This window comes from Megalobrama amblycephala, linkage group LG1 (assembly GCF_018812025.1).
Source record: "Megalobrama amblycephala isolate DHTTF-2021 linkage group LG1, ASM1881202v1, whole genome shotgun sequence".
In the NCBI taxonomy this organism is placed as follows: Eukaryota; Metazoa; Chordata; class Actinopteri; order Cypriniformes; family Xenocyprididae; genus Megalobrama; species Megalobrama amblycephala.
The window spans coordinates 60945074-60969609 of NC_063044.1; the positions used below are offsets into that span (position 1 = coordinate 60945074).

At 39.3% G+C, this 24536-nt stretch overlaps 1 protein-coding gene across 1 annotated transcript; it reads left to right on the forward strand.

Moving 5' to 3' along the window:
• The first annotated feature begins 18614 nt into the window (after positions 1–18614).
• LOC125271718 lies at positions 18615–19959 on the forward strand. Its single transcript, XM_048195944.1, has 2 exons — positions 18615–19209; positions 19441–19959. Exons 1-2 carry the CDS (start codon positions 19015–19017, stop codon positions 19957–19959), a joined length of 714 nt encoding a protein of 237 aa, XP_048051901.1. The 5' UTR covers positions 18615–19014.
• Positions 19960–24536: the final 4577 nt, after the last annotated feature.

Consider the following 24536-nt stretch of genomic DNA (forward strand, 5'->3'; position numbering starts at 1 on the left):
AAAAGAATGACCAAACCATCGGTTATTAAAAATTTTAAACGTTGAATTGCTTGAGGAAAAACCATTTGAATCAGTTTTAAATACAACGGGGGAAAAAATACAGTCAGTCAGATGGCAACAGTTCAAAAGCTAATGTTTTGGACATTACAGAAGAGTATTTTCTTTAAGAAATGTATTCTCTGTTGTGGCTTCATACAGTATATGATCACTAGCCATGTTTCCACTGTTGAGCCAAAAACTTCAAAACTTGCTGCATTAAAAAATCCTCAGTTGGCTCAATTAAATTATGTGAACTGAGCACTGGCACTTCATTTCTTAAACCAACCAAAGATTTTCAATGAAACAATCAACATAAAAATTAATTTTGATCTAAAAAAGAAAAAAAAAGAAAATCTTATTACAGTGTATTTTTTTATGGCAATAACTAAGTTCAAAAGTTTAAATCTAGCAGAAACAGGTATAAGGTAACAATTGCAGATCACCATTTTATCAGGTTAGTGATTATATTAAACAAATGCATACTGGTCCCCTGTTAGATGGTGTGAAATGATCTGGTTGCTTTGCCAGTTCTTCATTTTCATTCATTTTGACCTTAAAAATCTTTTTATAGTGTATTTTAATAACAAGAATAGGTGTTTTAGTGTTTTATGAACATTGCTGCTACATTCAAAGATATACAGAATACAAAATAGTGCTAAATATAAAGGTATAAATATTATTTAACATCACTGAACCAACCTACCAATTTCAACAAAACTAGGTTTTATGGGTTAAATCAAGCAGAAATAGCTCTTTAAGGTAACAATTGCAGGTCATCACTTTATACAGTGAAATTTGATTTGATTAAACAACATGCATTTGGTCCCCTGTTTGATGGTAAATTGCGACATCTGTTTGGTTGCTTTGCCATTTCTTACCATCACAAACACACTCAAATCTCAAAATTTAATGTTAACTCACTGCATTGCTGCCAAATTGTCAGTTATCTCAATTAAATTATGTGAACTTAACTGACACTTTAGCTGAACCAACTGAAGATTTTCAATGCAGGAATCAACATAAAACTGAGTTTTGTCCTTTAAAATCTTTCTACTGCGATGAACATTATGAACATTGCTATTACATTCAGAGATAGTCAGAATAGGAAATATTGCTAAATATAAAGGCAACCAAGCAGGTGTCACTTTACCATCTAACAGGGGACCAGTGTCCTTTTGTGTAATGAAATCAATATAACATGCACATTTTGCTGCTGCTTAACTTCACCTTGTACACTTTAACTTGTGTGAAAATGGGCATGGAATGGTGAATAAAAAAATGGTAACCTATTATGGTAACCTGTTATTATAATGGTGAATTAGCTAATTTTGTTCAAGTCAATTATTAAACCTTACTGAACCAACCTAAATACTTTAATTTATAACAACAAAACAAAGTTGTATGGGTTAAATCAAGCAGAAATAGCTCTTTGAAGTAATACCAGTTTATACAGTGAATATTGATTCAATTAAATAAAATGCTTTTGGTCCCCTGTTAGATGGCAAATTGCGTAATCTGTTTGGTTGTTTTGCTATTTCTTACCATCACAAAACACACTGTAAATATTTTCCAGGTCAGATCTCAAAATTTTTTGTTGACTTGATGCATTGCTGAGTTGTCAGTTATATCAATTAAATCATTTGAACTGAATGTCTTTTAACACTGGCACTTTAGCTAAAACAATTAAATATTTTCAATGCAACAATCAACATAAAACTGAGTTTTAACCTTTAAAATCTTTCTAAATTGTATTTTTATAGCAATATCTGGTGTTTTAGTTTTTATTATGAACATTGCTATTACATTCAGAGATATGAAACATTGCTAAAAGTAAAGGCAACCAAACAGGTGTCACACTTTACCATCTAACAGGGGACCACTGTTCTTTTGTGTAATGAAATAACTATTACATGCACATTTTGCTGCTGTTTACCTTTACCATTTAACTTGATTGGAAATGGGCATGGAATAAAAAAAAAAAAAAAAAAGGCAACATATTGTGGTAACCTGTTATTGTAATGGCAAATTAACTAATTTTGTTGAAGTCAATAATTAAACCTTACTAAACCAACCTAAATACATACATTTTTACCCCAGAAAAAGTTTTATGGGTTAAATCAAGCAGAAATAGCTCTTTAAGGTAACAATTGCAGGTCATCACTTTATACAGCGAGTTTTTGATTTGATTAAACAAAATGCCTTTGGTCCCCTGTTTGATGGTAAATTGTGACATCTGTTTGGTTGCTTTGCCATTTCTTACTATCACAAACACACTGTAAATGTTTTGGAGGTCAGATCTCAAAATTTTATGTTGACTTGCTGCATCACTGCAAAATTGTCAGTTATCTCAATTAAATTATGTGAACTAAATGTCTTTTAACACTGACACTTTAGCTGAACCAACTGAAGATTTTCAATGCAACAATCAACATAAAACTGAGTTTTGACCTTTAAAATCTTTCTAAATTGTATTTTTATGGCAATATCTGGTGTTTTAGTTTTATTATGAACATTGCTATTACATTCAGAGATATGAAACATTGCTAAATGTAAAGGCAACCAAACAGGTTTCACACTTTACCATCTAACAGGGGACCACAGTTCAATTATGTAATGAAATCACTATTACATGCACATTTTGCTGCTGTTTAACTTTACCATTTAACTTGAGTGGAAATGGGCATGGAATAAAAAGGTAACATATTGTGATAATCTGTTATTGTAATGGCAAATTAACTAATTTTGTTGAAGTCAATAATTAAACCTTACTAAACCTTAAATATGAAGTTGAATGACAACTTAAATACATTAATTTTTACCCCAGAAAAAGTTTTATGGGTTAAATCAAGCAGAAATAGCTCTTTAAAGGTAACAATTGCAGGTCACCATTTTATACAGTGAATAGTGATTTTGTTAAACAAAATGTTTTCGGTCTCCTGTAAGATGGTAAAGTATGACACCTGTTTAGTTGCTTTGCCATTTCTTACCATCACAAACACACTGTAAAGACTTTGGAGATATAGGGCCAGATTTACTAAAAAGGGAAAATTAGTGTGAGAGCTCAAAATCATAAAAGCGCTGATGGTAGTGGAAATTTCAGCGTGTGATCTACTGACGAAGCACAAATTAAAGAACACACTGACGCAGCCGGATCACTTCCATAATGACCAACGCAATCTACCAAGAGAAGCGCAAATTAGCATCTGGTTTAAGACTTTTACATTTAAAAGGTAAACTCCAACAAATGCATATGCAAAAAGGTCAGCTGCAAAAATATCTGTGTCCACGCCTTTTCAGAGCTAATTTTTCACCGTCTTTAGTAAATCCTGAAAGTGGATTTGTGCTGTTGCAAACCGTTAGTAAATCTGACCCCAAATGTCAATTTTATATTTTGACTTGCTTCATTGAAAATTAAGGCTGTACAATATATTGAAATATCACAGATATATATATATATATATATATATATATATATATATATATATATATATATATATATATATATATATATATATATATATTGGTTATATAATTTTCAGTTTTTAAATATATTTAAATATAATTTAAATTGAATAAAAAAATATTGTATCACATACTGCATATATTTATGACAAGAACTGGTGTATTAGTGTTGTTATGAACATTGCTATTATATTCAGAGATATGAACTATTGTTATATATAAAGGCAACTAAACAGGTGTAGCACTTTACCATCCAACAGGGTACCATTGTCCTTTTGTGTAGTGAAATTACTACAACATGTACATGCTGCTGCTGCTTAACTATCATTTACACTTTAACTTTAGAAATGGTAACATCTAAATTAACTTTTTAAATTTTGTTCAAAAATATTACCACTTTATACAGTGAATAGTGATTCTGTGAATCTCAAAATGACTGTCAGAGTCCCCTGTTAGATGGTAAACTGCGACACCTGTTTGGCTGATTTGCCATTTCTTACCATCACAAACACACTGTAAAGATTTTGGAGGTCAGATCTCAAAATATTATTTTGACTTAATTGAAATATATGAAGTATGGATGTTTATTTTGCATGCCCCCCCACCCCCACTGACAGGTGATGCTTGTTACCCAATCATTATCCATTAACTGACAAGATTAGAATGTTATATTACAATTAAATTAGAATAGATATGTGTCTGTGACTCATTATAGTTTTTTTTTTAACAATTGCTAGGACAAGGCTTGACAATAACACCCACTAACCCGCCAAATGTGGGTAGATTTCAGCTGTGATGGGTAAGACCAGAGTAGTCAAATACACACACGCAGATGTCAAAATGTCGGAGTATGGATATGTGTTAGTATATTATGTACAGTGGGTACGGAAAGTATTCAGACCCCCTTAAATTTTTCACTCTTTGTTATATTGCAGCCATTTGCTAAAATCATTTTTTTTCCTCATTAATGTACACACAGCACCCCATATTGACAGAAAAACACAGAATTGTTGACATTTTTGCAGATTTATTAAAAAAGAAAAACTGAAATATCACACGGTCCTAAGTATTCAGACCCTTTGCTGTGACACTCATATATTTAACTCAGGTGCTGTCCATTTCTTCTGATCATCCTTGAGATGGTTCTACACCTTCATTTGAGTCCAGCTGTGTTTGATTATACTGATTGGACTTGATTAGGAAAGCCACACACCTGTCTATATAAGACCTTACAGCTCACAGTGCATGTCAGAGCAAATGAGAATCATGAGGTCAAAGGAACTGCCTGAGGAACTCAGAGACAGAATTGTGGCAAGGCACAGATCTGGCCAAGGTTACAAAAAAAATTCTGCTGCACTTAAGGTTCCTAAAAGCACAGTGGCCTCCATAATCCCTAAATGGAAGACGTTTGGGACGACCAGAACCCTTCCTAGAGCTGGCCATCCAGCCAAACTGAGCTATCAGGGGAGAAGAGCCTTGGTGAGAGAGGTAAAGAAGAACCCAAAGATCACTGTGGCTGAGCTCCAGAGATGCAGTCGGGAGATGGGAGAAAGTTGTAGAAAGTCAACCATCACTGCAGCCCTCCACCAGTCGGGGCTTTATGGCAGAGTGGCCCGACGGAAGCCTCTCCTCAGTGCAAGACACATGAAAGACTGCATGGAGTTTGCTAAGATGGTGAGAAATAAGATTCTCTGGTCTGATGAGACCAAGATAGAACTTTTTGGCCTTAATTCTAAGTGGTATGTGCAGGGGCGCCGTTGGCACGGGGGACAGGGGGGTCAGGACCCCCGCAGTTTTGAAAAGATAGAAGTCGACCCCCGCACTTTTGATAAGGGCTGCTTCAATTAGTCATATATCATCTTTTAGCTTAGGATATTTTCTTTCAAATGAGACCATTTTCACGTTTCTGTGAGCTTCCGTTCGTAAATAATCAGCTGTTTTGTCGTGGATGCGAACAGGAAATGCGCTCTCGAACGGAGAAACACACAATCTCCAAACCATCGATCACAGCGTGCTAACGTTTTAGGACAGGTTGATGGTATATAAATCATGCCCGAACGTTAGCGTTTGTCAATCAAGCCAAACCGTCCATTCAGAAACTGAGAAATTTGACACTTTAAGGTAAGGAGGCTGATCTCTCAGGTTGACGCACAAGCTGGCTTGACTGAAGTTTTCGTGAGGATTTATAGTTTATGGACTGTTTTGATTTCGGTAATTACATCTTGAAAGGCAAAAGCATTGATGGCATCTATAAAAGAGATATCTGAAATAGAAACGAAAGTGATATTGCCTCATCCAGTGGAGGACGCACGAGAGGAGATCTGTGCGTTTAATTGGTATGTGTATACTGTAATACTTAATTTACAATGCTTATCATTGGCGTGCACTTTGATCGTGAAAGTGAAAGTGCCTTTTGCGGTCGCATCGCAGTGCTCCCGTGTTCCCGATGTGAACGTGAGCTCCAGTCCATTACAATTTAGAGCGGTTAAGGCCCGGGGTATACTTCATTTCCCGCGTTCCGTTCAGTCTCGTGCGAGCCTTTCAGAGGAACTCCTCACTTTTTCAAAACTCTTCACTCAGTTCTCCAAACCAGCTTTCAGCTTCACAGCAGTTAATTTCACATTCAGAATGCACTAAAACCACCAAAACACTTCAATTATGTCTCAAATCATGTCTTTTTTTGTTGTTGTTGTTTGTTTTGCTGTTCAAAATTCACTGCAATTTGTTACAATGTTCATGTTTACATTAGTGTACAAAATTATTTCTTTATTAAGTTTTATTAAGTTTCCCCTTTTGTATAGATGATGAAAATGATGAAAGACTGACATGTAACTGTTCAGCTACACCTAATTGTTTTGATAGTATTTAATTTTTTTTAGATTTGGAATATATTTCAATATGATACTACTGTAGAAATGTTGCAAATTTTTGTCTAAAAAATAACTGTGCGAATAATTATGAAATGTGTCCTATAGTGATTGAAAAAAACTGTAATAGCAGCTGTAAATGTAGATGGTCAAAGTATCACTGCCTCTATAGGATCGTTCACACCACCATCCTGAGTGACTAAAGACACAGAATGATAATATGCAGTGAGAAACTAAAAACTTAATGAGTTAAACTCTTTTTGTTTAAGATATAATTTAAAACCGTGGTCTAAAGATTGAATGATTTGGCCACAACTCATTATTATCCTTGATATTCTAAACATAGGTAATTTCGTGTGTATTTAGAATTGAGCTTGCGGCACCAACCCCCACTGACAATCTACATTTCAATAGGCTTCAAAGACCAGTTTTGTCGCAGGTGAGGTACAGGCCAAAAGAGCTTACTAACTACAAATACTGTTACCAATGTCTAAGAATCTGTGGAACCTCACAAATAAACTAGAGAAGATTCTGGGATTTACCCAAATTAAATTAAAAAACAGTTTTACCACTGCTAGGATGCATTTCTGTTTAGGATAACTGAGTGAAGAGTTTTGAAAAATTACCTAACCAGCTTTCAGCTTCACAGAAGTTAATTTCACATTCAAAATGCACTGAAACTACCAAAAACACTTAATTTATGTCTCAATTCTTCACAAGACTAGCAAAAGTTCCCCCCAACAAACACACTTTGTCACTCATAAAACAAAACAACAACAACAAAACAGGAGCTTTACACAACGTTTTCTTTTGTACTTCTTTACAAAACAAAAATAACATTATCTACTGTTTATAATTCACAGTAGTTTATGTTACATAATCCATGTTAAATTAGATGGTGATGAAACAAAGACTAACACTTGTGTAGATGTTCAGCTTACATGTAATTATTTTGATTGTATTTGTTGTTTTTTAGATTCAGAATATAAATCAATATGGTGTTACTGTAGAAATGTAGCAAATTTCAGTCTTACTCGTTTTTGTGTTGTGTTAGGTCTTGAACTTATGTTGAACAGTTTTGTAAAGAGTATGTAAGCATGTGTAAATTGGCCTGTATAGAACATAAAGCTTTGGTGATGTTTGTGTCTAAGTGAGAAATGAATTGTATGTTACATGACAAAACGTTATTTGTCATGTAACAAACTGCAGTGAATTATAAACAGTAAAAAGTGTCAATCTTGTTTTGTAAAGAAATTTTACAAAAGAAAACATTGTGTAATGCTCCTGTTTTTTGAAAAAGTGACAAAGTGTGTTTGTTGGGGGAAACCTTTTCTAGTCTTGTGAAGAATGACATGATTTGACACATAAATTAAGTATTTTAGTAGTTTTAGTGCATTTTGAATTTGAGATTAACTGTTGTGAAGCTGAAATAAATGTGTCCTAGCGGTGGTAAAAATTGTTTTAATTTAATTTGGGTAAATCCCAGCACCTTCTCTTGTTTATTTGAGAAGTTCCACAGGTTCTTCTACATTGGTAACAGTATTGGTAGTTGGTGAGCTTGTTTGTCTGTACCTCACCAGTGATAAACTGGCCCTTTTGAAACCTAGTGTATTGAAATGTAAAGCGGGGGTAGCGGGGGCAGCGGGGGTAGTGCACTCTACACAATCCAAACCCAATCCTGAATACACATGAAATTACCTATGTTAAAATATCAAGGATGAGTTATGGCCAAATCATTCAATTTTTTTACTACAGTATTAAATGGTCTTTCAAACAAAGAGAGTTTGTTTGACTCATTATTTTTTTAGTTTTGTCTGTGTGAATTTCTCACTGCATCCAAACCTTTAAGTTGATTTGGAGCTTTTTCAAAAATTACTATGCTATCATGTCTGCTATTTCATAAAGAAACCTTGCTGCCATTTATGCATCACTGTAACACTACAGAATTTGTAGTGTCTTATTCACCCAGTACACCAAACCAACTTTTTAGCTTCACAGCGATTAATTTCATATTCAAAATGCACTAAAACTACCAAAACACATAATTTCACAAATCAAGTCATTTTTCAAGAACACTAGCAAAATATTCACCCAACAAACACACTGTGTCACTCATAAAACACTATCGACACGCATTATACAATATTTGTTTGCTGTTTTCTGCTGTTCAGAATTCACTGCAATTGTTTACATGATGTTACAGTAAAATTGTTCCTCCTAGGTTTCCCCTTGTGCATAGACAGTGACTTAAGAAAATTTTCTAGCCATAAATTTTTTTTCTGGCCATGAAACTGTTTTTGCCAAAACAAGCAGTAATGACACCAACATTTTAGATACCAGTGAAGATTTAAAATTCTCTATTTCAATTTCAAGACCACATCTAAAACCACAAGCCTAATTGATATAAATGTAAAACATTATTAAAGACAAGTAAACAGTCAGTAATAAAATTATTATCCAAATGATACAAATAAAATGAACCGTCCTTTTCAGGTTTTTCAGGTAGGTCTAACAGTAGTGTTCAGATACAGGAATTAAATAAAGTAAGGAAATGTAATATAACACTGCATAGCCTTCACTGTAAATTAAACATCTTTATTAATGAATACTTATTAAAGTTACAAAAGTTATTCAGTCAACAGAAGTGAGGGATAATTTTCTTTTGCCTTTCTTGTTTGATGAACATTAAAAACACAGACAATGCATGGATCTAAGATACTGATACTGTATATTAAAAGCAGCAGCATAATCCATTCTTGTTTCCGAGGTCCAGTATTCTGAATAAAGATGAAGAAGGTTAGATTCGCATGAAAAAACAGATATTTATTAAATAAGGTAGCTTCCAAACAAAACAAGACAGCATGCATCAAACTTAACAGAAACAATACTGGACAATGACTGAAGCAAAATGAGGGACTTAAATACAAAGATATTACGAACTAAATGAAGACAGTTGCGCTTGTTAAATTAATTACAATTACAACAGATAATGGCTAGAAATTATAACAAAGGAAACAGTTAACTGAGGAAATGCAAATTAAAAGTCCATGAAAATGAAACTAACACAACATAATAATGACACTCTGTGACTTCTCTAATAATTGCCATGAGTTTACCTGCTTTCAGCAATAAAGACTCTAGGGTGCTTTTTGCCCAAACGTCTTGGACATGCAGCATTTATGAGAATGGGTTGGAAAAAGTGGCCTCTTAATTGTCTTCTAGGGCTCTGGCAGAACCTTAAATGGTCGCACAGCAGACAGGAAGCGCTGCACTGTGGACATTTCACAGGCAGGCTTATCGCACATCGGTCGCGTCATTCTGTACTCGTGTTCTCAAGTTTAAGGCGGCAGTTGAAAACAGTGAATCTTAATCACAATACAAGCAGAAGTTCACTTCAAGAATGAATAAGTGGCATCAATGTGTCTGAGTAAATGTATTTAAAAAAAAATGCTGCAAACCGAAAAGGCTTCTTTTAGGGGAAGGGCTCTGATAGCGACGCCATGCAAAGTGTATGTATATAAGAACATAACATATTCTTAGAAGATAATTTGTGAATTATAAGCCAGCAAATTGGCTAGTGTGTTGTTATGCATTACCCGTCACAGTGGATTTTCACCTAAATTTGGCGGGTTGGCGGGTGTTAATTTCAAACCCTTTATATATACAGTGCTGCTTGAAAGTTTGTGAACCCCTTGCAGAATCTGTGAAAATGTTAATAATTTTAACAAAATAAGAGGGATCATACAAAATGCATGTCATTATTTTTATTTAGTACTGTCCTGAATAAGATATTTTATATAAAAGATGTTTACATATAATCCACAAGACAAAAAAAATAAAATAAAAATAAAAATAGATGAATTTATAAATATGAACCCATTGAAAAGTTTATGAACAGATGATTCTTAATACTATTTGTGGTTACCTGGTTGATCTACAACTGTTTTTTGTTTTTGTTTGTTTGTTTTGTTTTGTGATGGTTGTTCATGAGTCCCTTGTTTGTCCTGAGCAGTTAAACTGCCCAATATTCTTCAGAAAAATCCTCCAGGCCACGAGGAGCTAGAAGGATGAGAGACCAAAGTGGAGTCAAAAGGACGAGAGACCGTGGTGAAGCCGGAGGGATGACAGGCAACAGTAAAGCTGATAGGTTCAAGGGCCGAGGCACAGTCCTGGGCTCAGAGGGACAAGGTGGATCCAAATGGTCGAAACTCTGTGGCCACCACTCTGAACCATTCATTACAATATCAGCATTCCACTACCCCCTGTAACAGACACACCAGGCTCCACAGTCACCCAATCACAGCGTACTCCCTCACCAGAGTACTGATCATCCACACCTGTCACACATCAGCTTCATCATCACAGGCACTACAAGAGACACTCTCACTCACACAGTCACTGTCTGGTCTCGTTAATGCATACCTACCTGTTATGCTTACCTCAAGGACTCCTCTAACGAATACTTACCTGTCTCCAGCATTATCCATGACTCCTAGTGTTCTCCGTGTCTCCTGTGAGTGTCTCTGTGTCTCATCAGCTCCACGTCTGCCTGCCATCCACGATCCCTGGGAAAACAAGATAAGCATCAGCTCCATGATCATCATCTGTCACAAAATATACCTGCATTCACTCACCTGCACTCTCTGGTTGTTCAACAAACATCTACTTTACCTGTGTCTCCGTCCCCTTCTGTATGTAACACCCACATAACTCACAATAAAATTATAGATCAGCAAACATGTTGATTAAACATGGATAAACTAGCATAGTCACTCAACACTACATAACTGATAGCTCTCTAACGCTAATAATAGGGAACATAACTCAGTGAATTTAGGATTGTCAGTAGATTGTTAGATTGTCACTTACTCCTCACAAGTGGACCTTTTGCACAGCGGCCCCCAAATTAAGTGCAATTTACTCCTGTAAAAGGCTCACTTCTCAATCTGAAGACACCAGAGGGAATTTCTCATCCTCACTGGAGTCTGGGATAACTGGAAGAGTAACAAGTCAGGCTAATGGTCAGGCATAGACTGTATCCTTGACTTGCACATCTGCAGATCTCATAACACTATCTGCAATTTGATGCACTCTCACTGCTCTACCAAGTGGTCAGCAACAATGGATGAGGTATAGCCCAGCAGTTTCATATTCAATATGGCCTCAAATTCCAGTAGTGTAGTGATTAGTACTCACGTCACTGCTAACGTTGTTATTTTTGGATCATGCGTCACTTAAGGCTGGCCACACACTTGAAGATTTGAAATCTGATTTGAAAAGCCCAATGTGAAATCGTTCCGGCAATCAACAGGTGTGTGGTCTCGCAGTCTGGTCAAATCATCTAGTGTGTGCATTCAGAGGATTATAATGCTAAAAATTGGTTGAAACTGTCATCATGTCTGTGGTGTCCCACAGTTTTAAAATCAGTTAAGATTTGAAAATAGTCTAGTGTGTCCCAGGCCTAAGGTCTGGTTATCAGTACATCAGATGACCATTGTTCAGTCATTTAGAATTAATGTAAACTGGAGGGAGATGATTCATTTAAGTTAAGTTAAGTTTAAGTTTATTCACAGATACCACTACCAGCACAATCTGTAATACAGCGGGGGTACAGAAATACAAAATTGGTACAGTGAAATGGGTCCCCCAAAGAAGAAAAAAAAAGCTTATAAGTGGGGGCCCATAGTTTATATATATATATATATATATATATATATATATATATATATATTTATTTATTTATTTTTATTTTTTTTGGGAAACTGTGTACTTTGTGGAACAGACAATGTACACAGTTTCCACCTATAACCATACGATGGTGAATGAACTAAAGACACACAAAAGCACACCGATACTGACATAAAATACATATACATACACATACAATCATACACATACATCCCAGTAGACCATGAAAAGAACAGTTATATGTTAAATATAGGTTGATAGATAATATTTTATTAATTGTCTTTTAAAGTTGGAGATAGAGGGCAACACCTTGAGGCCATCATCAATCCCGTTCCAAATCTGCGGCCCCCAACAGACAACGCTCATACTGGTGCGAACATGTCGACGATATTTTCCAGATATGAGTGATTTGGTTCTCGTTTGATATGTGTGCTGGGGGCTGGAGATAGGAACAAGGTTACACAATCTAGAGTTTACATTATTAACAATTTGAAACATAAAGCAGGCATTATGATGTAAGATCTTAGGTCATTTATTAGCTCAATTTAATTGTTACAGGGAATAAGAATTGAATCAACTGTAAATGATTCACTGTAAATGAGTCAGAATTAATATTTAACACTTCATCAATTATTCGTCCAGCGAAAACTGAGGTTAGAGTATTTTACCAATTCTGGATAAAATATTATTCTGCTGCCAACAGTAACAATATTTTATTATGATTATTATTATTATAATTATTATATTATTATAAGCAAGAGGTAACTTGATCTTTTAAGTTTAAGGCAGTAATTTGACACACAGCACAAGAAACTCGTATATGTGAAAATCAAAACAAGTTTTATTGACTACTTCTAATGATTACAAGAAACTAAGGCTAAACACACGCATACATACATACGCACACACACACACATTCGCGGAGTTGATATGAGTTATGAAGAAAGTCCCAAATACTAACTAAATATCGCAACCTGAGGAAAATCACAAAAGCAGAGCTTTGGCTTGATTCTTTAGGTTTAAAGGAGTTTCACCAGTTTCCAGCAAGAGAGAGAAGTTTGCTTGTACCTGCGTTTGCTCTGACAGCTGAGGTAATTGGGTTGTTCTGCGACTCGTGTGCAGCGGAGTCCCGTTCTGGATTGGCTGTCTTTCAGGTGACGTCTTCTCGGGAAAGCCCTTCATGGGTTGCGCGGAAGCTTTAAAGTTGTTACCGGCTGGTGAAACGTACTGTTCTGAGCAGTTTTCTTCTTTGGAGACTTTGGTCAGATGTTTCACAGAGTGTTTTGGAGTCTGGATGTGACGGCTGTTGAATGGTCAGCTGCGCGGCTCGTGGATGAAGTCGGCGACTGTTAGATCCTACTTTTCCGCCGTGGTCAAAGTAGCGGTGCTTCGGCTACTGGGCTTCAATGACTGTGCTTCAGTCCGACTTCTGACCGACCTTTTGACCGATTTCTGACAACTAGCTATTGGGAAAGCATAGTTTTAAAGGAGGAAGTTAGCTCCGTCCCCCGATGTGTTTCTCCAATGAGACGTTGCTACGGAGCTTAGACACGCCCCGTCTATTGTCCATTGATTGTGGTGTCCGTGGAGCATAATCATGTTTATCAGTAACTTCATAAAGTTTCCTAATATTTCTCTGGTACCAAATTTCAATATTTCATTCACACAGAATTACAGAGAATTATAAATTCTGCATTTAGAACTCAAACATGACACACTTCTTACACACATATTACTAGACTGACCTAATTAAAACAATGATTACAATAATGCATTTGAAGAAAACCCACATATTGAATACATTGAATAGACATGTTAGTAATTACATCATGGCATGTATTATTCTGTATATAGTTTAAAATGATCTCTTAATGATGGTCCATTTGAAATTCAAGATTGAGTCTGTAAGCATAAAGTCATTGAACAGCGACCGGAGTCACAAGTGACCGGGTCAAAATGGATTGCTCAACACAAAGGAGGTATAGATAGGACATATTCGTCTTTAAATCCATTGATGGGTGTTTTCCTGTTCCGTCCGATCATACAAGAGGGTTTTGTGAGAGAATCAATAGATTTAATGTGATCAGACCCACGTGATAGGTTCTGATTAGTTTATTGCTGATGAGCTAAGAAGTCCTTTAGACAGAGTCCTTTGTTAAAAGAAGTCGTGTCATCACTTCTGTTAAGGCTAGGTTTTTCCTGTCAGGAAATGGATCTTTTGGACCAAATGAAGCTTTGTTCAATCATGCCTCTGGCTGATAAAGCCATTTGGTAACGTCTGTTGAACGAGTCCCTACAATGATATTTATTCAGCTCAGTGAGTCTTAATAACTCAAAGCGATAAAATAGAAGGTGAGTAGGAGAATTCGTATCTGACAAGGACAGAGCCTGTATGGCTTTCCTTTGTAATGATGCAAGGTTTTTAAGATGACTTGTGAAGGCGTTGCACCATATCACATTACAGTAATTCAAATGTGGTTCAAAGAGAGTTTTTTACAACAAAAGTAGGGCAGACAATGGAAGAACGTATCTGAACTTATAAAACAAACCAACATACTTTGACAGTTTGTTTACATGATAATCAATATGACATTTAAAGGTAAGAGATTCATCAATGAGGACCTCCAGGAATTTAGTGGAATACACTCTTTTTATCAATTGGTCATTCATTTTAATCAAACAGTGATCAGTGTTTTTTTTTTTTTTCAAATTGAATATAATAATATTTGTTTTACTTATATTTAATGACATTTTGTTACATTTAAACCAAGAGTCAACTATGATTAACTCTGAATTGACTATATCGTGTAAAATAATTAGATTACTATGTGTTAAAATCAAATTTGTATCGTCTGCAAAGATGATTTTATGAAATAATGTAGATGAATTTACAAAATCATTTATATACAAAATAAATAAGAGTGGCCCTAAAATAGAGCCCTGGGGGACCCCCAAGATTATGGGCTTACAAGTAGAGTTATGATCATTGACATGGACATACTGTTCCCTCCCATATAGATAACTTCTGAACCATTCAAGTGCTAGACCTTTGATACCATAGTTGTCACGGTTGCTGATCCGCTGTCTCATTCTGTTGTCTTGTGTGCGTGTGGTTTGTCACGTAATCAGTTCGTGTGGGCGTCGCCGCTGATTGTCTGATCAGCGGCAGCTGTTTCTCATCACCCCAGCCTACTTAATGCCCTGTCTTTCGTCTCTTGTTGTCAGATCGTTGTTTGGAGTCCCGCGTGTTTCCCCGTGTTCCTCGTGAGTCTTACCTGTGATTGGAGTTCTTCGTGTCTTCGTGTTCCCGTGTCTTGTTCCTCGTTGGATTACACTCACCACGGACTTCACACGGAACTCACTCACCACGGACTTCCACTGATCTTCACTCACCACGGACCTGAAACCACGATCTCAACTCACCTGTTCCACGGTCCATCGAAGTCCCTGTGTTCACCACTCTCCTGCTGCCCGCCCATTGATACTTGTGTTTTTCCTGGCGTGAAGCTCAATAAATGAGATTGAAACTTGCTCTTGCATCCGTCTTATTATTCCGTGACAGAACGATCTGACCCACATGGATGCAGCAAGTTCAGCGGCGCTGACTGAATTCATCAACCACAGTATTTCACGGATGGATCAGCAGCAGGAGAGCATTTCATCCACCGGCCGTGCTGTACAAGCCCTGGTGACGCAGGTGTCCGAGCTCTCTCAGCAGCTACAACAACTACACAACCCCACTGCGCCGCCCGCGCCCTCTGTTCCCCCTTCACCACCGGACCGAGGAGATCATCCAGAGCCTCGACTGCCTGTCCCCCAACCTTACTCGGGTGAGCCGAATTTCTGCAGAGCCTTTCTTAATCTGTGTTCCGTGCATTTCTCTCTCCAGCCTCGCACCTTTGAGAGAGAGGAGACCAAGGTGGCATTCGTGCTCACCCTGCTCACGGGACAGGCAGCCTTATGGGGAACGGCGGTGTGGGAGAATCGGGATCCTTGCTGTTCCTCGTTCCAGGCACTCGCCGCAGAAATGAAGAGGGTCTTCGACCGTGCGGTCGCGGGCAAAGAAGCGGCCCGGCAACTCACGGAACTAAAACAAGGTCATCGCACAGTTGCCGAATACTCGATCGAGTTTCGCACCCTTGCGGCGGAGTGCCGATGGAACGAGGAGGCGCAGTGGGACGTCTTCCTGCATGGGCTGGCTGACCGTGTCCACAAGGAGATCTATGTCCTGGACCTGCCACCGGATCTTAACGGCCTCATCGAACTGGCTTTATGGGTGGATTCCCGGCTCAATCGTTTAGAGCGCCTCTCCCGGCCGGACGGTGGAGCTAGTGGCTCGGAGGTTTGGGCAGTCGGCGTGGGAGACACGGTCAGTCCCACTTTCGATCCGGAGCCCATGCAGGTTGGGAGAGCTCGGCTTTCCCGGGAGGAGAGAGAAAGGCGGAGGTCCCAAGGACTTTGTATATACTGCGGCGGTTCCGGGTACTTCCTGAATACGTGCCCGGTAAAAGGTTGAGCCCGGTAGTAAGAACGAGGCTACTATCGAGTGGGATCTCCGCAGAAAAGTCCTCTCCATCCACTCTCCTTCCGGTAAGACTTAGATGGGCCAATCACTCAGTCACCTGTCAAGTGTCAAGCCTTGCTGGATTCCGGAGAAGAAGGTAATTTCATGGACACTCAGTTTGCACTTAGGTTTCATTTATCCACTGTTCCACTCACTAAACTGATTACTGTCAATGCACTCAACGGCCAGAACCTCCCGGACATTTCATTCTCCACCGAGAAGATAACCATGATCACCTCCAGCAACCACACTGAACACATTCATTTCCTTCTCATGGACTCTCCACTAGCACCCATTGTTCTCGGACACCCCTGGCTCACCCAGCACAACCCCAAGGTGGACTGGCGGCAGCACACCATTCTGGAATGGAGCACTCAGTGTCATGAGTCTTGTCTTGTGTCTGCTTGTCCGTCTGTTTCTGTTTCTTTGTTACAGGAGAAGGCAGCGGATTTGTCAAACGTGCCTGTGGAGTACATGGACCTGAAGGAAGTGTTCAGTAAGTCCTGTGCTGCTTCTCTCCCTCCGCATCGTCCCTATGACTGTGCTATAGATTTACTGCCCGGTAAATCTCCGCCTAAAGGCAAGTTATACTCTCTTTCTGTTCCTGAGAGGGAGGCCATGGAGAAATACATTTCTGATTCTCTAGCAGCGGGGTTCATCCGTCATTCCTCTTCTCCAGCGGGGATGGGGTTCTTTTTTGTTGGGAAGAAGAATGGTTCCTTGCGACCTTGTATTGACTACCGGGGGCTGAATAACATCACGGTAAAGAATACCTACCCTTTGCCGTTGATGTCTTCATCTTTCGAGAGGTTGCAGGGAGCATCTATTTTCACAAAACTGGATTTACGTAACGCTTATCATTTGGTCCGCATCAGGAAGGGGGATGAATGGAAGACCGCCTTTAACACCCCTAGGGGGCACTTTGAATACTTGGTCATGCCCTTCGGGCTGTCCAACTCCCCGGCGGTCTTCCAAGCACTTGTCAATGACGTGTTGAGAGATATGGTTGACCAGTTCATATATGTCTACCTGGACGACATATTGATTTTTTCCTCGTCTCTCCAGGAACATGTTCAACATGTCAGACGAGTGCTTCAATGACTGCTAGAGAATGGGCTTTTTGTCAAGGCGGAGAAATGCGATTTTCATGCACAGTCTGTTTCTTTTTTAGGGTACATCGTCTCGTCTGAGGGAATTTGCATGGACCCTGACAAGGTTAAGGCTGTGGTGGATTGGCCAGCTCCAGATTCCCGTAAGGCCCTACAGAGGTTCCTGGGGTTTGCCAATTTCTACCGGCAGTTTATTTGCAATTTCAGCCAACTAGCCGCGCCTCTGACCGCCTTGACCTCCCCCAGAACGGCGTTCAGGTGGTCTGACGCAGCCCAGGCTGCGTTCTCCAAACTGAAAGGCCGCTTTGTTTCGGCTCCCATTCTGATAGCCCCTGATTCCACACGTCAGTTCGTGGTGGAGGTCGATGCGTCAGAGGTGGGGGTAGGTGCAGTTCTATCTCAGCGTTCTCCCACAGACGATAAGATGCACCCTTGCGCGTTTTATTCTCATTGCTTATCTCTAGCCGAACGCAATTACGACATTGGTAACAGAGAGTTGCTGGCGGTCAAGTTAGCGTTGGAAGAATGGCGTCATTGGTTGGAAGGTTCGGGGGTACCTTTTATCGTTTGGACTGATCACAAGAACTTAGAATATATCAGATCTGCTAAAAGACTTAACTCCAGGCAGGCTCGGTGGGCACTTTTTTTCGGACGTTTTGACTTTTCTCTCTCGTACCGCCCGGGTTCTAAAAACATCAAACCCGATTCTTTGTCTCGTATTTTTGATCCATCCAAACGCCCGTCTACTCCCGAGTGTATTCTTCCCGAGACATTAGTGGTCTCCACTCTGACATGGGAGATCGAGTCGAAGGTCAAATCGGCCTTAGAAGGGGTAACGCCTCTGACCGGGTGTCCACCGAATCGGTTGTTTGTGCTGGAGGGGTTATGGTCCAATGTTATCAAATGGGGGCATTGTTCCAACGTGGCCTGTCATCCAGGGGTTCATCGTACCAATTTTTTGGTCAAGCAACGGTTCTGGTGGCCTGCTATGGCTCGTGACGTTCGCGGTTTTGTTTTGGCTTGCTCGGTTTGTGCCACTGGTAAGACTTCCAATCGACCCCCGGATGGGTTACTCCAACCGCTGTCTGTCCCTTCGAGACCCTGGTCCCACATTGCGCTAGATTTTGTCACCGCCCTCCCACCCTCCCAGGGGAACACGGTCGTTTTGACCGTAGTGGACCGATTCTCGAAGGCGACTCATTTCATCCCTTTGCCTAAATAACCCTCTGCTAAGGAGACAGCGGTAACTGTCGTAGATCACGTTTTTCGGTTACATGGCCTCCCGATGGACGTGGTCTCCGACAGGGATCCCCAATTTGTGTCCAAATTTTGGCAAGAATTTTGTAAGTTGCTGGGGGCAACGGTCAGTCTTTCCTCGGGGTTTCATCCTCAGAGCAATGGCCAAACCGAGAGAGCCAACCAAGATCTGGAAAGAACGTTGCGATGTTTGGTCTCCAAGAATCCTTCCTCCTGGAGCCAGCAACTCTCTATGATTGAGTACGCACATAATTCGTTACCAGTGTCTTCCACGGGCCTCTCGCCGTTCGAATGTAGTTTAGGTTACCAGCCACCTATCTTTCCCAGTATGGAATCCGAAGTCGCGGTCCCCTCCGCTCACGCCTTTGTCCAGAGGTGCCACTGCACTTGGAATAGAGCCCGCGAGACTCTACTCCAGGTGGGGGCGCGCACCAAGGCTAAGACCGATCGCCACCGGTCGAGGCCTCCCGTATACGTCGTGGGTCAAAAAGTGTGGCTTTCTACCAAGAGCATTCCTCTCCGCTCTGTCTCTAATAAGCTTGCTCCTAAATTTATCGGCCCATTTCCTGTTACCAAAATCATTAGTCCGGTGGCAGTCCGCCTCAAACTTCCTCCAGCGTACAGGAGAATTAATCCCGCCTTCCATGTGTCCAAAATTAAACCTGTGTTTCATTCACACATTAATCCGCCGACTCCGGTTCCCCCACCGTTGCGACTCGTAGACGGGGAACCCACTTATTCAGTTAATCGTATTCTGGACTCGAGAAGGAGGGGACGCGGATTCCAGTACTTGGTGGACTGGGAAGGTTACGGTCCGGAGGAGAGAAGTTGGGTTCCTGCTAGGGACATTCTGGATCACACCCTTATCGATGATTACAATCGACAGGTAGATGCTCCTTGGAACGCCGTGAGGCTTTTGATAGGTCCAAAAAAATACCAATACCACATTTCTCCTCTTCAATACAGTCATTAATTTGTTCAATTAGGTCTAATATTGCCATACAGGTTGTGCTCTTTTTTCTAAAACCGTATTGAGAGGGAACAAGAATATCCAATTTATCAAGATAGCCACTAAGTCTATTGTATACTACACTCTCCATTACTTTAGAAAAAGTGGGTAGAATTGATATGGGCTGATAATTATTCAAATCATTTCTATCGCTCGATTTAAAAATTGGAACTATCTTAGCAATTTTTGACATTTTAGGTACAATATCAGTAAATAAAGAAAGGTTAATACAATGAGCCAGTGGCTCCACAATGACGTTCGCAATGGCCTTCATGATCTTACTAGATATTCCATCTACACCAGCAGTGTATGAGCTCCTCAAGTTTAAAATAATCTTGAGGAGTTCGGTACTGGCTGTTAGTGTCATGAAGAATGAATGAATATAACTACCAGTAAGAAAATGTTTAAAAGTAACATCCTTGGGTTGACTTATCTTTTTTGACACATTTACACCGATAGAGGTGGAATGATTATTAAAACTATGTGCAAGATCAGCTTTGACATCATCAAGAACAGGTAGAGCAGTCGGTTTATGTCTCCTATTGAGAACTTCATTTAACACATTCCATGACCTCCTACAGTCCCCCTGTGAAGCTTTTAGTAATTCTGTATAATGGTTTCTTTTGCTCTTTCTTATAATCTGCGTTAATTTATTTTTATAAGAAATATATTTCTCTTTATTTAAACTAGAAGGATTTTTTTCCAAGGGTTCTGGAGAGTAGTGCTGCATTTGACAGTCTTCTCAGGAATTGTGCCCTTAATGGAGTCTTGAATGATCTTTATCAGATTGTCATATGCAGCATCAGGAGTCGCACTGTCATAGATAGAAGTCCACGATTTAGCCTGTAAGTTAGCAATTAAATGCTGTAATGTTTTATCATTAAGAATTTTAAATTTGATTTTAGAAAGTGGAGGAGAGACTGATTTGCCAGAGCCAAAAAATATTACAATTGGAAAATGATCTGTGATGTCAGCCTGCACGACTCCCATGTCCAGCTTGATGTTTTGAATATTAGTAATGATATTGTCAATAATAGATTTGGATGTAGGTGTTACTCTAGTAAATCTATCGATGGTGGGGAAAAAAGCAGAGGAATGCATGTGTTCATGAAGTCACGTTTTGCCCCATCTTCCCTAGAAATATCAATATTGTAGTCATCAAGAAGTATACAGTCTTTTTTTGGGGGATTATTCAATTTATGTAATAGATCTTCCAATTTACGATAAAAAGGTGTCAAGAGCAGAGTCTGGTGGACGATAGATAACACCGACAATAAATGTTTTGTCATAATTGTTAATCTCAATGAATAAAGACTCACAATGATCATCCTCTAAACAAAAGTCACAGATATTTACTTGAAGGCTACTCTTAACATAAAGGCAGACCCCTCCACCTATTCTATTTGGTCTGTTCTTGTGTAAATTGTATCCATCAAGGTTAAGTAGATCAACATTTGAGAATTCATTGAGCCAGGTTTCACTACACCCAATAACATCAAAATGACAGCTTAAGTTAGATAGAAGAGAAACTAAATCAAAATGATGTTTGTTTAGGCTTCTGATGTTTAAATGTATCAATGAATAATTATATATATCATTTAATAGTTTTAAGTTATCAGAATAAAAAACATTACAAGTAGTATTGCCATCCATGTCAATACAGTACTGAGAATCTCCAACAATATTAAAATCATCAAAACCCATAGTATAAACAGTACAAATTGATCATGGGGTTTACTGGGATTACATTAAGATATTGACACAGCGATTGTCGCAAACATGCTCGAAGCAACCAAAAACACACACATATACAACACACACACATATACAACACACACACATACAAGAATATTCCAGTACCATTGTATAAATAATTTGTACCACACCGCAGTCAACCACGCTGACTCGCAAAAAATGAAAATAGTCTCATAAAGATTGAAAGCAAAAATGTCTCTCAACTCTCCGCCTGAAAACAAGTTCAAGCCATCCATAATGGGGAATAGGCTATTAGAGACATTGAATCATAATGGAGAGACTGACACCCAAAATCCGCAAAAAGTAGAGGCAAACAGATCACCACTGTGCACTGTCAATAAAAAATGGAATGAGATAGAAACACAAATGACAGTAATCCACAGCCTGCAGGTCCATCACCCTCATCACATGAATTTGGGCAAACTATGATCTAAGTGATCCGCGAAGGCAAGGAGGCAATGAAAGCTTCAGCCTTAGCTACCTTGGGAAAGTATTTCTTACCTCCCGACTCCATCTTGATATAAAGCCTAGCCAGGTAGAGCAGGGCCGGCTTGAATCCACGCTCGTATAACTCCGACATGACCGATTTAAACTCTTTCCGATGTTCCACAACCTCTGGAGGATAATCCTCAAATACAAGGATGGAATGGCCCCAAAATTTCAGCCTACCCCTCATGGTCCGTGCATGGCGGATGATCTTATCCTTTACCTGAAACCTGAGGAGACGATTGATGATCGGTCTTAGCCGCTGGTTGGATGGAGGTTTAAATGCCAGGGCTCTATGAGCCCGTTCACATTCCACAGGCGAATTGAGGACCCCTCCAAAGACCTCCTTGAGCATCTTGGTGAAGAAAGCTGTCGGTTGTGGCCCCTCCATGGATTCAGGAACACCAGTGACCCTGATGTTGTTACGCCGGCTCTGTGATTCGAAGTCGATGATTTTAGTTGCTAGTTTAGCATGGTCTGTCTGGAGCTTAATGATAGTTTCCTTGGCAGCCTTCAGGCATAACTCTCGCACATCACCTTCACTCTCAAGGATTTCGAGTTTCTCAGCGTGTTCTGTCACGGTAGTAATGACACCGTTCAACTTGGTCTCGAGGGCTGAAAAAGTTTGTTTGGAATCCTCGGAGATGGCGGTTCTGAGAGACTCAAGCAGGTGAGTAAGGGACGCCATTGTGACTCGGTCTGCACCAATTTTGCCTTCGGCATAGTCACGACAGATCAGTAAGTTAGTAAATCCACCACTTTAGATAAGTTTAGGAGAGAGATAAATTACAAGTAATAAATTTAAAGATAAGCAAACATTAGCGAGGGCGCGAGACGCTGCGCTGCGCGTTCACTTGTTACCGCATCACGTGTTACCACATCATGGTCAGCTGATTTATCTGACAGATTGTTAACTGGTAGAGCCTCTTACTGTATTATCAGCACAAGGAAGATGCAAATGTAATAAAATACATGTTATTAACAAAAGATAAATAATAATAACTACGACAACTATTAAATCAATACCATGAACGACAAAGGAATAAAGTGCATAAGACCAATAAAATACAAGTGATTAATTTGAGTGTGGCTATGGAAGAATTATGTCAGCTTTTTATGCATCAAACAAATAAATGAAATATTATTTGTTATTAACTGACAACAGCTATATAACATCACATGTGAATTAGGAAATCATCATATAATCATATAGTCTGGGTAAACCCAGCCTGATCTGCCGGCGAATTGATTTCGCTCGGCAACTCAGTCTGGAAACCTGTGGATTCATTTCTACTGCGCTGTTACACTTTTGCGGGAACCAATCACAGACTGGCTTATCCACCTTGCTCGCTATTGGCGGATATAACACGATGACGATAGAGAAGCGACGGCAAGCAGCTTTCAAACTCTATCTGATCTACCTGTCACTTCAATATAACAATGCACAATCACAGTGACACTGATTGTGTTAAACATTTACCTTATCTGAGAGAAATGTAGCAGAGTGTTGATCCAACAGTCTCTTCATAGGAAGATTACAAACAGCGATTAATGACACACAATGATTCTCTGCTGTTATTTTGGTGGTTTGCTTCACGATGTGAGTACAGGACTCTTTTACTTCAATGCCCCTTGATGGTAGACAATATTTTTATTATTTGCTCTATATGTTTCGTCTCCCTGCTTCTTGAATCTCGCGCCGCCTGAGCTGACTGGAATTCTTTTTGGTTGTTATGACAATGACGTAGTTTAGGGCGGCTATATTCCGCATTCATTTACACTGAACCAGAACAGTATCAGAGTCGCCTTTTAAACTCTCGACGATGTTGAATGACTTCTTTAGTTAGCAAACAAATTGCTTGAGTGGGTATAAATACTGATCACTTTCATGTTTTTTTTTGCACAACCTGCAAAAATCGCTCTATGCCATTGCTGCTTCTGCAAACCGGGGAATTCACATGCAAATTTGTATCATTTAATCCTGACATTGATCTTACTATGGCCGACATCACTTTTTCCAAAAACCATTTCTCTTTACTATTAAAGCACTCAAAAGCCGACAAATTCAATAAAGGGTCGCACATTTTGTTGATCCAACAGTCTCTTCATAGGAAGATTACAAACAGCGATTAATGACACACAATGATTCTCTGCTGTTATTTTGGTGGTTTGCTTCACGATGTGAGTACAGGACTCTTTTACTTCAATGCCCCTTGATGGTAGACAATATTTTTATTATTTGCTCTATATGTTTCGTCTCCCTGCTTCTTGAATCTCGCGCCGCCTGAGCTGACTGGAAT